The 17,056-nt window shown below is 39.5% G+C and overlaps 1 protein-coding gene across 1 annotated transcript in view; it reads left to right on the top strand.

Moving 5' to 3' along the window:
- The window catches only part of csmd1b (CUB and Sushi multiple domains 1b), a 437,934-nt gene that overhangs the window by 105,893 nt on the left and 314,985 nt on the right, over positions 1–17,056 (top strand). Inside the window, 1 exon segment of the mRNA XM_085164942.1 lies at positions 3,736–3,952. Coding sequence (XP_085021068.1) covers positions 3,736–3,952 — 217 coding nt within the window.

Raw genomic sequence — 17,056 nt, 5'->3', positions numbered from 1 at the left:
CTACACAGCGTAACTTAGAAAGATGCATTTGATTTGTGGCCCAGCACGCTGTGGAAAGAAGAGGCCAGCATTTGATTTATGAGCCAGGGACCTTGTGGTCAAGTTCACTACAGCTCTCCACCTCTCTGCTGCTTCTCAGCACCTAAAATTTAACAGTCTGTCAGATTGCTATGTAGATTTTTTCATTGCACAGTCAAACCATTATCAAACAAAGCAGATTTTGTTTGGGTATGGAGGGCGGATGTGATTAAGAAATAATTCATTTTCTGCATTGCAAAAAACTATTGTACAAGTGGAAAAACATCAAGTTGCTCTGGCTTTCCTGCTGACATTTGTCGTGCAGTTCCTATGAATGCCTGTTACAAATAAGAAAAGCATCAAGCATTCTTTTTTTTTTCACCTGAGGTATCTCACAGCAGTATTGCTGTGCAGGCTTGCTTGCATAATAATTAAAAGCCTCACAAATACCATGTAAAATCCTCAAATCTGTGGGATCTAAAGCAAACAAAATGTACATCTAAGACTTAGCCCTGTGTAGATACAGACTGGCAGTGTGCATATTAGCATTTGCATTCACGTCAGCACTTGATTACGCAGTGTGCAAACGGCACCACATTTTTATCCGCCTGTGTCTGAAATGGCTATTTCACTCGCTACTTATAGACACACACAGAAATTGTCACACACACACACACGCAGATCTATCTCTTTTTTTTTTATTCTGTCATACTTAGCAAATAGCAAACTCAGGGTCTATATCTACTAGCTTTTTGCTTCACGACAGCAGTTCAGCTTACCAATGATGATTTCTAATGATGCTTAAAGTTATGCATTACTAGAAATGAAGACGATTTAAGTGAAGAGTGGGTGCTGATTATCCTGGGTCTGTCAGCTAGGTCTCACCTCAGCTAGTTGAAGTCTATGAGCAGGACATTTTCACCGGATATATAAGGTTGGTGACTTCTGGTGCATGTTGATTGATTGATTGATTGATTGATCATTTATTTCAAGCATATGTATAGATATATATAAGACAGAGCATAATTTAATGCAAATATTTGATACATAAAATGGCTTGCTGTGCAGTTAATGTACTAACACACTGTGAGACAAGTTTTTACTCTAATTTTGGTGAATGAAATTCTAGTACTTGTTTATATACTATGAAAGTATCACAGTCTTTGATAGGAATCAGTGTCTCTGCTTTCTACGAACAAACATGAAACTGTTTAGTGCTCAACTTCCCTCACCAGCAAAACCAGAATGGTGATTGGCCACAATACTAATCCAGATATGAGTCCAGAAGCAGTGATGTTAGAGTTGGTGTGTCAAGCTTTTATGTAAAGTCCATGGTACTAACGTAGAACTAGAAGAATATACCATCTATTATCATGTTATTAGAGCACATTTGCACATTGAAATTGATGTGTATAACCTTTGTCTTTCATATTATTGGCAAGTTCTGATAACCAAAAGCTCATTTTATGCTACTTTTAAATTGAAAAAGTTGTTGGAATTACAGTGTTTGTTAGAAAGGAGGCCACAGTTGTTTGCTCACTGGTGGGCCACAAGTGTTGGGTTTTTGCTTCTGAAAAAACAAATTACAGGATTTTACTTCCCTGATGTAAATAGGTAGCATAGCTAAGAACACACTACTAACAGTAGAGGATAAACAAAGTGCTTTTTACTGAAATGCCCCGAGTATGATGCTTACAATATGGTATCCGGGTTGATGTGCATATCCGCTGAATTCTTCTTATCCCATCTGCTCAAGAGGGGGATCTGGCAGCAGAAGAGATGGCAGACAGAAAGAGAGAGACAACTGAAGACAGAATAAGGTGCAGCCACAGATACGGCTGAGGGGGAGAGGTGAACTGGGTTGGAAACACAGTGAAGAACAATCTGAAATTAATCTGGACACTCCAGATGGTTTGAAGTTAGCGTGTGAGCGCACATGTATGTGTGCTTCTCACTTCCTGCCAGCTTGTCCATTTGGGCTTGTGTGTAGGTATTTACGTATTTGTGTGTTTTCTGTTTCTTCAGAGATACAACAACATCTGGTATGTACTCAGTGAGCAGGTTCTGATATTAGCCTGATGGAAAAAATACAAAAATACACAAGAACAGCCTCACAAACATTTTCCTAACATTTGGTTGACTGGATTATGACCCAGTGAACAGGGAATGGAGTGTGTGCATGTCTGTGTTTGTGTGAAAGACTGCATTCTTAGTAATGTGCAGTTAAATACATGGCCATTGCTCTCTGACAGTTACTACTGGCTTTCATGTGTGTCCCACAGACACACACTCAGCATCACACATCTCCATGTGCCTTGTATATTCTTCAAGAGTAAACAAGGACTGGATTAGGAGTTCTGTACCATAATGTTCTGTACCATAAGTTGTGTGCTGTTTTATTTCCGCGAACAACACATGCCTCAAGTATGTGTTTTTCTGTTAAATGTATTCCAGCTAGCATTCCTCACTTAGCTTATTTTAACTGTGTCATGTTTGATTTACTTTCCTGGTGACTCTAAGTAGCATCCACTACTTCTGTTAAGTGATCCTAGATTTTTACATTTTGAAAACAGCTTTAATTATAATAGCTATATTTTTCTTATATTGAATTATAGAATTATATTGAATTAGCCTGCTATTATAATTCTTTAGTATATATGTCTGTGCAAATAATATCCATGTGTACATGTATATATTTAAGTTTGAAACACTGATTGTAACATAAAAATTGCAAACTTTGGATTGCATGAATTATATCGTATAAAGTTTTTTTTCTATAACTCTAACTGGAGGACTGTGTGTGTTCATGTGTCTGTGCTAAAGTTAAGTCATGACTAATTGAATCATCTTAATTTTGGCTTTTTGTGATTATGAACCCTTTCCTCCACGGGTTGATGATTTAGGTTTCCACTGATCAATGTCACATCATTTTGTTCCTTAACAAATTACACAGTGTGAGAAGTGTCTATATAGGTCTATATAGGGTTAGAATATATGTTCTACATTTATTCATATCCATCTATTTAGTGATGGGATGGATGGAAGTCTAAGGGTTCTACAAGGTCTTACATTTGCAAGTGTTTGATGTGTGAATGTTTAATGTCAAGGGAGTTTACTGAGCGAGCAATGTGATCACATAGTGGATGTGATTTAAAAAGCTTCATATAGTATTTTTGTGCATGTATGAGTCTATATGAGTGTATGTGTTGTGGTAGGTTTTTTTCTGGATGATCATGTTTCTGAGACTGACAACACTGAGAGGATGGAGGCTATGAAATCTGAATATATGCCATGTGTGTTCATATTCAAGTGCTTTGCATGAAAGCTTTGAATGGCATATGCTACTGTGTCGAGGGCTGTGAGACATGTCCTGCATTATATTTGAGTTGTGTGTGAGGACATGGGCTTGTTAACACTGGGCTTTGCATACTGCACATATTTAAGCTCTGCTCGATTTTTGCTTCAGATATACTATCCATTACAATATTTCTAAAGGGTGTGGAGTACAATGTATAAAAGAATGTACGTTAACTTTGGTCATGGGAGTTTGAATTGTTTGCATATTCCCTCTTCATCATACTGTTTTAATCTCTGTGCAAAACTAAATCTGAAGAATGCGTGGAACCTGATCGTATCCTTAAAATATATTTATTGTATAATGTATACTTTAATGCTGGATGTACATTTTCTTACATGTCTTATCTCTTTCTCTTCTAGCTGAGTCTTGTGGTGGTGTAGTCCAAGGTCTGAATGGCACCATCGAGTCACCTGGTTTCCCCCATGGTTATCCCAACTACGCCAACTGTACATGGCTGATAATAACAGGGGAGAGGAACCGAATCCAGCTAACCTTCGTCACTTTGGCGCTGGAGGAAGACTTTGATATTGTATCGGTTTATGATGGACAGCCCTCACCTGGCAACTTAAAAATGAGGTTAGCACTCATTCTTTCATTTTCTGTCTGATGTGGTTTCCTGTTCCTCTTTTTTCTCGGTGTCTTCCCTCTTTCCAACCTAATCTCCCTGACTCACACAGTTTGAATGTACACATCCTGATTTATCAGCAATGTTCATATATCTACTTGGTACTTGGACCGTTGTATATTTTGTTGGCCATCTTTTCTTCAAAATATAGAAGAATACTTAGCTCTAACCTGTCTGTCAATTTTAAGACAGGTAAAATAACAAGAAAATAAACCAAGCAGACATTTTTAATATTACAGTTGTTGGGAACACTGATTACTGTCTACCTAAAGGAGCACAGCGCTGAGGGGTATAAGATATTTTAGTTTCTGCATATTAGTGTATAGGAAACAAAGATATGGCGTATAAACAACTCATCACCTAAGATTTCAGGTTACTAATGACTACTGTCTTTTAAAAGTGAGTTCAAAAACTTGCAGGAATGAGCTTCATTGATTAAATTTGGCTTATTGCCCAATTCAGCATAATCTGAATAAAGTGCAGCTGCTCCATAGAGGTCCACTTACCTCCACCTTATACTTATGCCTTTGTGATATGTGTTGGAATTCCTCCAGCATCTCAAAATAGTTACAAGAGGGCAAAGTCACAGAAGCAAGTTTGGTGAATAGGGCAGGTGTTTAGTGAAATGTGTGTAGGTGTAAGAAAGTGCAGTAGTACATCCAGTTTAGATGCCTCAGGTATTCAGATGTGGAGATCCCCAATGCAACTCCTCTGGTGGTTAAGGACTCTTAGCCAGTACATGTGCTTGTGAGTTAATAGCTAGAAATTGCTGAGCTCATCTGGACTTTCTTCCACTCTAGCGTCTCTCTTGGTAAGAGGTGGTGAACAGGTTTTCTCCAGTGGATAAGAGTGCTGTTCTCCAGTGGATAAGAGTGCTGTTCTCCTGTGATATCAGGTCAAGGAATGAGTACTAACTAACTAATATGAACATGTGTGTTGATCATTTTTATGGTCACAATTTTTCAGTTAAGGGCTAAAGGGGTGTTAGGTCATGTGGCCTCAGGATCTTGTATCTGCCTTTTTTAGATAATGTGGTCTTGTTGGCTTCATCACGCAACGACTGCCAGCTCCCACTTGTTCCAAAGATCCAAAACCTAATTGTAGCTTAAAGATATGCAGACAGATGGAACAGTGGAACAGTGGCCTGAATATAGCATCCTCTTTTTTCACAACCCCACTGCAAAATTTGAAGTGCTGTTATTTTGAATTAGCATGCACTTGAATGTAGCATGCAAACTCAACTCCTAGTCTCACTAGGTTTAATAGCACTATATAGTGGTTAACTAAAAGCGTTCCCTGCGGATCAACAAAAATGTGCAGGAATATATAAGCCACTGATGAATTGGCAGCATCCCTATTTAGTGAGTGGAAAGAATGTAATATTATTGCAAAAAGGGCAGAGAGAACATCATCTACAGAGCTGGCAAACTGTAGGAAGCTTATTCATAGTGCTCTGCTTGTGTGTAGGAGGGATGAGCTGGGAATGCACCAAGTAGTGTTTAAGGCTGGTGGAGCAGTTATGGATAACATTGGGTTTTTCCTTGAAAACATCACATTGCTGTATTATGAGTCAGTGTTTGAATAGAATACTTTTTTTTCTTTTACTGGATGGATAAGCAAGGAGTAGACTGTACAGAGTGATTGGTTTGTGTGGAGGTTTACTGTAAATGCAGCCTCATTTTGGTGCTCGGCGTACTACCATAAGGATCCTTGGTGTGCTGTCATGCTGAAAATGACCATGGCCAAAGAAAAGAGAATAATTTAAGAAAAGAATCCACGTTTTTATAGGCTCAAAGTAAGATTTTGTGTTAGTAGTGTCACCCTCTTTATCTGTTCTGCGTTTATCATTTGTGTATGCCACGTGCTAGTTGTAGTTGCCTATATTTAGTGTATGATTATTTCAGTGGATCTTTTGCAACGTTGGTGTATGCAACCTCATTATTCTACCTGTTGCTTGTTTTTTACATCCACACCAACCAGACGTGACTAAGAGGGATTTGTTTGGGCTTTTGTTATGCTTGGCCTCATTGAACTGTGGTACGATTATCTCATGAGATAGACTAGCTCAAGAGACTACTTCACAGCATAGCCGTATTAGAGCCTTTACTCTGTTAATTTACAAAATCTCTTTGAAAAGATAGGTCTGATTTAAGAGTGAAATGAGCTTGAGCATGTTGAAATGAGGACAATGATTAAACATATGAAATGTCAAAAGAAACTAAAAGTATATTCAACGCTGCAGCTGCAAAGCCGACTAGTAATCATTTACTTTACTTACATAAAGTGTTCTGTATGTATCCATTCATCCATCCATCCATCTTCTGCCACTTATCCAGATTTAGGTTGTTAAACCTCCCTCTCCCTGGCCACCTCCTTCAAGCCAAGCCACCTGAGAGATATAATCTCTCCAGTCTGCCCCCAGGCCTAAAACACCTTTTTCCAGGCATCCTAGTCAGATGCCTGAAACACCTCAACTAGCTCCTTTCAATATGGAGCAGTAGGACCTCTACTCTGAGCTCCTCACCATATCGCTAAGAGAATGCTAGTTTGCCTCTTATCTGTGATCTCATTCTTTCGTCACTACCCAGAGCTTGTAGCCGTAGGTGAGGGTGGGAACGCAGCTCAAGTGGTAAATCGACAGCTTTGCTTTCAGCTTCCGTTGATGTCATTGTGCATGTCTTCAGACAAGAAATACAAATCTTAGTTTTGGTTATCACCTTTGATTATCACCTTTTTTGCATGCTCCAAAATTCAAGATCTGACATCTTCATGCGTATGGGACTCAACAGAAGACAGCATATATCCATCTGTTGCACCTTAGAACTACCCCTTTATTAACAGAATTAAAACACTGTGCTGCTGATAACTGCTTTGGCAGGTGAGCTGACCCGTTGTGGCAGCTGCCGCATTTTGCCAGCCTGGTCATTCTGTCAGTGATGATAATTAGCCCTGGAGTTATTTGGGTCCCACATTCTCTGACCACTACCCAAACATGCCAACGGTATTTCCTTTTTGAACCTTCAACACAAAACATCAGTGCAAGGGTGATATATTGGGTTTTCCTAGAGCTTCTGAACTTAAGTGCAGTGAGTTGCAGCAGGGAGTCCATTCCCAGTGCCATTTAGATCAAGTGACTAAGCTGGGAGATGAAGGATCACTTTTTTCTCTTCTGTTGATGTTAGCACTTCTCTACTCCTCTGAATAGTGCAGACATTTCTGGGGACAAGCAGCATATTGCTGAATTTAGACCACTGGCCAGCAGTCTTTTGTGCCCTAGGGCTCTCCCTGGTGTGTGTCAGTACAGGCAAAGCTTCAGCCCTGCTTGTAAGGCTTCCTTTGGCTCCAGCTGGGTGTTAGCAGCTACTGAATTCAGCCACTATCCTATTTTTTGCTTATAAAAGAGAGTAAGTTATGTTTTGAAATATTTAAGCCTGCACATACAAGATCTGATTTCAATTATCCGGCCGTTCTCTATCTGAGTTCCACAAGGCCAGTCATCGGCCGGTTGACCTAAAACCCTCTCCTCTTCTCAGCTAGTGCTGATATGAACCCATCAGGCTGCCTACATGGACAGTGGGATGCAGCCAAGAGGAGCTGACTGCCCTCTCTTTGTTCAGAAAGAAGAACACAGAAGACACAGGATATATCTTTCTCTAGCAGCCACCCCTCCAACTGCCCTTGGATCATGCGTACGGGGAATTCTTCAATCTCATATATAGAAGAAGGGCTGACCTGGCATCTGTGACCTCTTCTTATCAACCCCAGTTGTGCGTCAGCAACGGTAGACAAGGGGTAGATAGATGTATAGATTTATTTTTACTTTATTTTATATAGAAATTTCAAATGTTAACAAAATGCTGCAGCTACAATACGAAAGAAGAAGTCAAGAAGAAAATTCTTGAGTACTGTAGGTATTAGTTTTGACTAGTAGTAGTATTTTTTAAGTCCTTTTATCACTGTCAGTCCTGTCCCACTGGTGAATCCTGTCCCACTGGTATTCATTTCAGCTACGTGAATTCTAGCTGAGTGTTCCTAGTGTGAGATAGTAAGGAAAGTAAAACTTTTTTTGAAAGACTTACTTATAATTTAGTATCAGGTAAAGGTAGTTGATGTGGGTTTTTTTGTGGTAGTGCTGTGTTTCTGGTGAGTTGGGCTAATATTTATATTACTGATTATAAAAGAATTGGTATGATAAGTTGCCACTATTTCTGTGTAGTTGCTGGTAGATTTTTCTCTGCCTCACTTGGGGGCTAAGAATAACAACGTTATTTTAACACATAACTGTGTTATGCTATTAAATTAACATTCTCTATTAACGTCATAGACGGGCAGGAATGATAACATTTGCTACCTAGCTGCAGCATTAACATCACTGCTTTATTATTAGCCATAGCCACTAGCTGTTATCTTAATGATAACAAGCAGCTTATGTGGTTATCAGGTAATTGCTAATGTTAATGTGTGCACCATCCAGGCTAATATTTATGATAGCCGTTTCTCTGTTGTTGAAATGGGAGCTCTACTGACCTCCTGAAAATTTGGTGTTGTGAATTTCAACTACCTCAGCTACTTGTGACAGGAGGAGCTGTGTGCTTGTAGGTTTGCATTGCTGGTATCAATACTGCTGCATGATACTGTGGGATGAGTATCTATCAAATAATTATTTTTAGTATAAATTAGTATCCGTCTTTTTTTGACAACCCTACTAGAATCAGTGAGTGTGTAACCTGTTATTATTTCAAGAGGAAGGAAGTATTAGAACAGGGTTTTTTTTTTTTGGACAGATATGAGAAAATAGAAATCTTTAATACTAATGAGAAGTGTTGTGTTTGGAGAAGGGAAAACACTGCATACCTGTATCACAACTTTATCACCTCTGTCACGATCACAATAAAAGATTTACAAATCATCCTCCTTCTGACTGTACTTTGATCAGTCTCCCTGTTATTAATGATAAAAAAGAACTAAATACATTTTATACATGATTCATTAGATAACTGAAGTCCTGTGAACTGAAAGTTGAAATGCTGCTCTAGGTACATTTGCAGCCATGATCTAATTCAAGAGCCATGTGCACATGTGCTCTCTGTGCAGGCTGGAACACCAGTTCTGTGCTGAATGAATTAGATAGCTTCCCTAGCTGTTGACACTTACACCGCTTCAGCACACTTGGCTTTGAACAGAGAAGGTGTGGCTCTTTTAAAGCCAAGTGTGCTGAACAAAACAATAGAGGCGACTCGAGCCATATGTGCTACATGTTTAATGCGTGACACGTAATTGCAGGCTGACTCCACTGTACACTTTTGCTACTTTTATTTGCTACATTTAGACAGCTTCCAGCTCTCCAGATAGCTCATTATCAAAGAAAGCACAGGAAGAAGCTGTGTGGATTTGCTTTGACCACTGCAGAAATTGTCATCACAACGACACTATACAACTGCTGCCAACAGTTATCTATACTAACTATCACATCAGCCACAGTAATGTACGACTACAACAAAACCCAAGCGCGTACTAAAGAATTAACAGTGTCCTGATTTTGCCTGGATAAACGGAAGTAATTACTGATGCCCAAGGTTAGCTGGAGGTCATCTTAGTGTGAACAGACTGACAGACAGAGTGCAATGCACTGGCAAAAACCTTCAAAGCACCTAAAATGAACATAGCGTTAATGCAGAGCTGTTATACTGGTTTGTATCTGTTAAATAAATCATATATTTGCGCGGTTTTAGTCAAATTGGATGTTAAGATTCTTATCCACAATACAATATGATGAAAAAGGAGCACCTGGAGAGTCTAATAAGACTATAAAGGACAAGGACCACTTCCTGGTCAAGATGGGGAGGAGAAATAATTAAGAGTGGCCAATGCAAGCATCTTAGCATTATATAAAGATAAAAGTTAGGAAAAATGTGAATATATCTCCAACTGTGTCTCCTGTAGTCTTATTAAACACTGAAGTGGTACTCATCCTGTCTTAAGAAGCAGAGTTTTTGGCTATTGTGTATTTGTTTATGCCATTGATTTACATGAATTCAAATATATACACATTATCACACACGCACACACTCATATTCAACTACCAGTGTTGAATAATAGGTGTTTGCTTCATTGTTCACTAACCTTAACTTCCCGGTTCATTTAGTTTGCTTTCAGTCATGCTCTCCCACTCTCCTTGTTTTCCATCTCCTCGGCTTTACTTTTTTATTCATCTCACTCTTTTTTTCTACATTTCCATCTGTGCTGCTCTTTGTTTACGACTCCATCCCTCTTCTGCGCTTCATTTGTTCGTGTTTTAAATTTTTCAAAATGTTACTTTTTATTTTTTATGTTTGCAGTCTGGAAATCACATGGATTTTAACTTAGCTGTACAGATTAAAATTTGTAATGAAAACCAAAGGATTACTTCATTTCAAACTAAAGAGACATTAACCAAAGGGAAATTTATAACCTGCTTCACCTGTAAAAACAAATGAAAGCAGGAGTGAAACAAAACAGTTGGTGGAGCATTTAGTTCTCAAAATGTGACTGATCTCTGTTTAATTAAAATTATAACACTGCAATAGTTTTAATGGCAGGTCCACAATAGTACTCGTGTTGATCAGACTGAAGCCTTTTGCCTGAAAATTTTACCTGTATTAGAAATTCATGCAAGAATGAAATATGAAAAAAAAAACAGGGTTTGTAAGAATAATTACTTATCTATAAAAGACACATCTCCTGGATGCACTGGTACGCATCTTCAGTGATGTATCCTGGGGTCATCAGGTGTTTCGGGTCTCACAACATCATACACCCTCGCCCAGGCGTCCCAGCCGGGGGTGATCAGGCCCCGCCTTGCGTACCAGTAGCTACCCACGGATCAGCCCTCTTGATCCACAGCCACCTTGTGGCTTTCTCTGCCGCTTCACTCACAGCCTGGATGGCCCTCTTCTTGGCTGCCCCAGCCACGCCCAGCCGGCCTAGGACTTTGCAGAGTAATCGTCCTGCAAAGCCCCTACAACCCACTTCTATGGGCTCATAGAAAGTCTTCCAGCCCCTTCCCCTGCACTCCTGCACTAGTTCCTGGTACTTTCCTCGTTTACTTTCATTGGCCTCCTCGATCCGCTCTTCCCAGGGCACTGTGAGTTCCAGCATGATCAGCTTTTTTGAGGCCTCAGAAATAATTATCGTCTGGCCGGAGGGATGTTTTTGCAATGTTCTGAGGGAACTTTAGCTGTTTACCCAAGTCAGCCTGTAGCTGCCAATCAGAGGCTGTGATGAGGAGGCCAGTTGTCAAATGTGGGCACACCTGGGGCTTCTCTCCAGCCTTAATAAAAGAGATTGCCTTCCTCGGAGCATGATGATACTTGCTGGTGCTGATTGCTGAGGCAATCTTTTCAGCAACTACTCTGAGTCGTGCCGCCAACGATACCGACCATCGGCCAGGGCCCTTGGGCAGCTGCTAAGGAGGTGTTCTAGGGTCCCTTTTCCAGAGCACAGGGGACAGACAGGTGTCTCGCTCTTCCCCCACAGATGGAGGTTTGCTAGGCTTGGCAGAATGTCGTATACTGCCTGCACTAGGAATCGGATCTGGTGGAAGTCTGCCTGCATGATGTTTGCCCAGGTGACCTTGCGCTGCAAGGTGCTCTCCCACCTTGTCCATGCTCCCTGCCGCTTAAGGCCTACAGCTCTACTTACTCACTCCTCCTCCACACCTGCACGGACCTCTTCCTGGAGTAGCTGGTGTCTTTCCTTCCCTATGCCCTGCTGACCTGGGCCTTTGAGAAGTACCCCAAGCCTGCTCCTCCTGTTGCTAAGACCCCCACCAGTGTTTTCTGCCTTAGGCGTGACTCCGCCACCTCAACTGCCTTCTCAGCCTTCCACTTTCTTCCTGTCCTTACCTCAATACCTGCTGATGCCACCTTGCAGTCTTTAGAATCTCTGTACTGGGCTTTTCGTGTGCGAGCCACCTTGAACTCTTCTGTGAGACCATTAAAGGTAACTGCAAGCTGTTGCTTGCCCCATACAAGGCAGCGCTGGTGAGACTGCGGGGAAGTCTCAGCCACTTACGAAGAAAGCCACTAAAGTATTTAGTAATTATTGTAAGAATAATTACTAAATACTTAATTCAGCAATGAACTTAATTCAATGTTATCACATGAAGTAATTTTCTGTAATTATGTATGTCTATTATTTTTCTTTGTCTGTCTGGCATAACTTACTACATCATAGCATACAATGAAATATAAACATGTATTGACTCATATTTTATTATAATAGATATGACTGGTGAAAATTAGTTAAAGATACACTCACTTTATTAGGTATGCCCTGCTAGTACCAGGTCAGACGCCCCTTTGCCTGTAGAACTGCTTCAATTCTTCGTAACATCAACAAGGTGCTGGAAATATAGCATAACAAAGTTGTTGCAGATTTGTCGGCCGCACATCCATAATGTACGTCTCCCATTTCACCGCATTCAAAGGTGCAACAAGTGGTTATGTTAGTTACTGCTGCCCTCCAAACAGCTTGAAGTAGTCTGGCCTTTCTCCCTGACCTCTGACATTGACAAGGCATTTACACTCAGAGAACCGCTGCTCACTGGATGTTTTCTCTTTTTCTGACCATTTTCTTTAAACTTTAGCAACCAGCTTGTCTGGCACCAACAAACACAACGTGTTCAAAATCACTTACACCACCTTTCTTTCTCATTCTTCAGTTTGAGCTTCAGCGGGTCTTCTTGAATCTTCCTACATGTATTGAGTTGCTACCCTGTAAATGACTGATCAGATATTTGTGTTAACGAGTAGTTAGCAGGTGCATATGATGACGCAGTTGGTGAATTTTATCAAATCATTTCGGATACGTATATTAAGTGCCAACTGCTCAGAAATATAACTATGCATTGCTGTGACGCTGAACACATTCAGCTGATTGTTTCATTTGCTGTGTAAAATATTAGTCAATATAAATACAGTTTGTTGATTTCTTCACTGATATAAAATGCAATAGGCTATGTAGCGCATGCCGTACTGTTCCATTACTACTTTGTAGTTTGAGCTTTATATAAATGCTACAGTGGACCAGAAAGTACACAACCAAAGAATAAAGACGCCTTCCAGTAACAAAGAAACCCAGTGGAGTTCAGAAAATAATGAGAAACATCTAATGGATTATATCTCATCAAGAAAATGTACTTACAGGCATCATTTGAAGATCACATGCACATACAAAAACTTAGACTACTCTCAGTAACTGCAGAGTAAAAATCACACTTTTCTGAGGAAAAATAGGCCAACACTAGATAACCAGGCAATGGAACTAATCCAGGAGTACCGCTAGGGAAGGAAGGAGTGAAGTAAAGACAGAAAGAGATTGGGGGAGGGAGGAAGGTATGATGGCTGAGGAAAAGAGAGAGAAACAGGACTAGCGAGGGACTCAAACACACTAACACACACACTGCAAATACACACAGATGGAAGATACTAAAGCTAGTAGAACTAAGTCCCTCTGCGGTTGGTAGTTCTGTCCGTCTGTCTGTGTCTTATTGTATTCTTGATAATACTCTAAGCTGCTTCAACTTGTCACCAGCACATCACAAAGTTGAGAACAGTTTTCACATTATGATAAGAGTTGAACAAGCGTAGAAACTCAAACAGTACACATGATTTCTGCCATATAAGCATTTACATTTTCTTCCTTGCTATTTTTTATTCATCTATAGCTGTGTTTTTCCACGCAGATTTGATGGAACGCTTTACCGAAGACTTCTGTTGTGATTATCAAACACTTCCCCCTCCTGTAGGTTTGAGAGAGGACTTGAAAAGCTCTATGGCTAGGTCTTTTTTCCCCCTTTCTTTTTTGTAGAATGGCAGCTGCAATCAGCATGGAGCCACAGCAGTCACAATAAATTCTAATACATTTACTCCTGTAGCTTAATCCACTTGTTGGCCGTTTGCATGAATGCTCAGTATGATCAGAACATTTAATTTTTGCCAAAATATGCAAAATAACAGTGCGTGTGGACCTTGCTTCTAAGCCGTTTCTCTTTATTTATAGTTGTAACTATTCATTTTTTTTCTTAAAACTTGCCTGTGACTTAACCTTATATTTGCAATGCACATAACCTTGTTTGTTCCCCAGGTTCCACTGTAGCCAGTCAGTCAAAAAAATGTGTTATTTCCAAGAATGAAAGCGACTGGGAGGAGCAGCGTCTGCTATAGCAGACTGTGGACTGATGCTGAGTTCAGCTGTTGGGCTGGACTCTAGGACTGATGAGAACATTTAGATCCGCAGGCCTCCCGCCTCACCAAACACCTGTTACTGCTGAGACACAGTGGGTGGTGTGGGGATACAGAAGAGAAGATGAAGTAATAAAAAGAAAAAAGTAACAGGTAGACAGAAAACAGATCGAAACAGAGATGAAATACAGCAGAGGGGCTCCATATCAGGATGGAAGAAAAAAAAAGAGAATTAAAAAACCAAAGAAAACTGTTTACATGTAGCCAGGCTGCAGCTGAGCTGTCATTAGTCGTCTCTGTGAGGTGTGCATTTTGATCACTATTCTACAGTGAACATTCCCACATGTGGTATATACCACTGTCTACAATAAAGCCTGAATTCCCACTCACATGTTTTTTCAGATATCCACAGCAACGGTTAAATTAACCATGAATCCACTCTGGGATTTATCACAGAAGTTTCATTTTGGCGAAACATCTGACTTACTTATTTATTTTTATATATTTTTTTATATTGTGACAGAATATTAAAGCAAGTGTGAAAACTGGGTTAGAAACTACAGCAGGAAGAAAAGCAAGAAATAGAGAATAAAAGAATGAAACTGTAGGGGTCCCAAAACAGATCTCTAACAAAAGAAACAAACAAAGATCAACATGACAATTCAAAACACATCTCTACTGGATAACACAATCTGAATGACGTGTGCACCCATGACTGGCTTACCATTGCTACCCACAATGTTGTTTCTATTTTAAATGTGTGTGTATATATATATATATATATATATATCCATGTGCACTTATTTTACCCCAAATAATAATCTATTATTATTTTTTGGATCTTGGCAGGAAATTATCTGTGTGCAGAGAAGGTAAGGAAACCCATTCGTAACCAGCTTGACTTTACTGATACGGTTTTAAAAATGCAGTAAATTTTTTTCCACAGATATTCAAAATTAAAAAAAAAACAACAAACAAGAAATTGGAAGCAAAGAAAGCAAAGGAACACCCAGAAAATGAACAAATGCTGTACGACTTTAATATAATTTGTATCCGAAAAGGTTTTTAGTCTTCTAAGTAATAAACTCCCTGAAAGTCTGGAGCAGATTTTGCACTTCGTTTTGTAGGATTAGAAATCTGCTATAAAGATAGAGATGTGATTTTTTTCAATGTGCAAGCCAGTATGGGAGTAAGTAAAAGCGGTGTTTACAGGTAGTTTTTCACTCCCCTTCCTGGTAGAAATATTAAGCCTGTTGCAGCAAACTCACAATCACTCATGATTGTGCTCGTGCATCATTTTTCAGTGGGGTTACGTGTGCTTATGGATGTATTAGGATGCAAACACTCCGTGAAGAATACTCCAAAATTAGAACATACTAAGAAATTTCATCATTGGAGGTCAGTAAAACAAGGTTTTTTAGCTGTTTTTCTGTAAAATTGATCACATTTCTTAGTTACACATTTTCTGTGGGGGTGTATGCGTGTGTCCCTGCTGCAGTAGACACTGAAACATGGTAAACAAGCTTTCATGTTTTTCTTTTTTCATCTCACAAAGAAAAACAAACACAAGCAACACAAAGATACATAGTTGAACACTTAAAGTTTAGTTTTTTTCATGCAGTTTTTTTTTTTTAAACCGGTGTGCTTGTAATTGCTAGCATACACGTGACTGACAGCTAATGTGATACAGCTAGAGAAAGTGTAACTGGTACTGGAGTTTCAGGGAATAGTATCCCAGTGCTCCTCATATTTACAAGACAAGATAACATGTTTGTGTTGTCTTCTTTTTGGTGTTGTTTTGTTTTGTCTTCACCTACATATTTGAATTATTTATTTTTTCCGCTATTTTCAATCAAAATCTGTGAATTCAAAATTAATTGTCTGTTTCCATTCCTGAAACTTTTAGTTTCAGTTTTGGTATTGTGTGAAAAATAACTTGACCTTTTAATGCATGCGTAATTGGCATTAATAGAGCCTAACTTTAGTCAACGCTAACCTAGTGGAAAGTCTCTGTTCCAGTTTCCAGTTGTTTATACATTTGAAAGTAAGCTAGTTTTGGATGTTAGTCATCTCCAGTACAGCAAAATAGTCAAGTTTCTAGTAATATTATTGGTGATATGTTAAGGTGTGCTTATCCTAATGTTTTCTAATGATTATTTTTGGATGATGTTGTGTGGTTGGTGGTTGCCTAGTAATCTGTCTGTTAAGTCTGATGTCATTAGCTATTCATATGCTCCTTCGGTTCCCAAAATCGAATACTTACCGAGGTACCACTGACAAATAAATGGCCCACATTATTTCATCCATCCATTTTCCTATACTTATCCAATTCAGGGTCACGAGGGGCTGGAGCCTATCCCAGCTGTCAAAGTAGGAGAAGCAGGGTACACCCTGGGCAGATTTCAATTCTGTCACGGGGTAACCCATAGAGACATACACCATTAGATTTACCAAACCCAGTGCATGTCTTTGGAATGTGAGAGGAAGTCGGAATATCCGGAGAGGACCCGTCCAGATATGGGAAGAACAAAAAGCCCCCAACTGGGTTTAAACTCAGGATCATCTTGCAGTGTCTTGTCAGTGTTAACCACTGCACCACTGTGCCAGCCACAAATACTTTTAGATCCACTAAAATGATCAGTGGTTGACCTCCCTGATATTTCAATAAAGTTTAACATCCATGTATTAAACAAGGTTTTATGTATATTATAACAGTTATGTCTGAAGTATTTCTAGAAAACTAAAACATATATCTTAGACAGATTTTATTCTTCTTTAATCACCGATTTGTAAAGTAATCCTTTAAACTGTTTAGGTTGAGACATTTATCTT

Source organism: Neolamprologus multifasciatus, chromosome 1 (genome assembly GCF_963576455.1).
Source record: "Neolamprologus multifasciatus chromosome 1, fNeoMul1.2, whole genome shotgun sequence".
Lineage (NCBI taxonomy): Eukaryota > Metazoa > Chordata > Actinopteri > Cichliformes > Cichlidae > Neolamprologus > Neolamprologus multifasciatus.
This window is presented reverse-complemented; position numbering and strand designations above follow the sequence as displayed.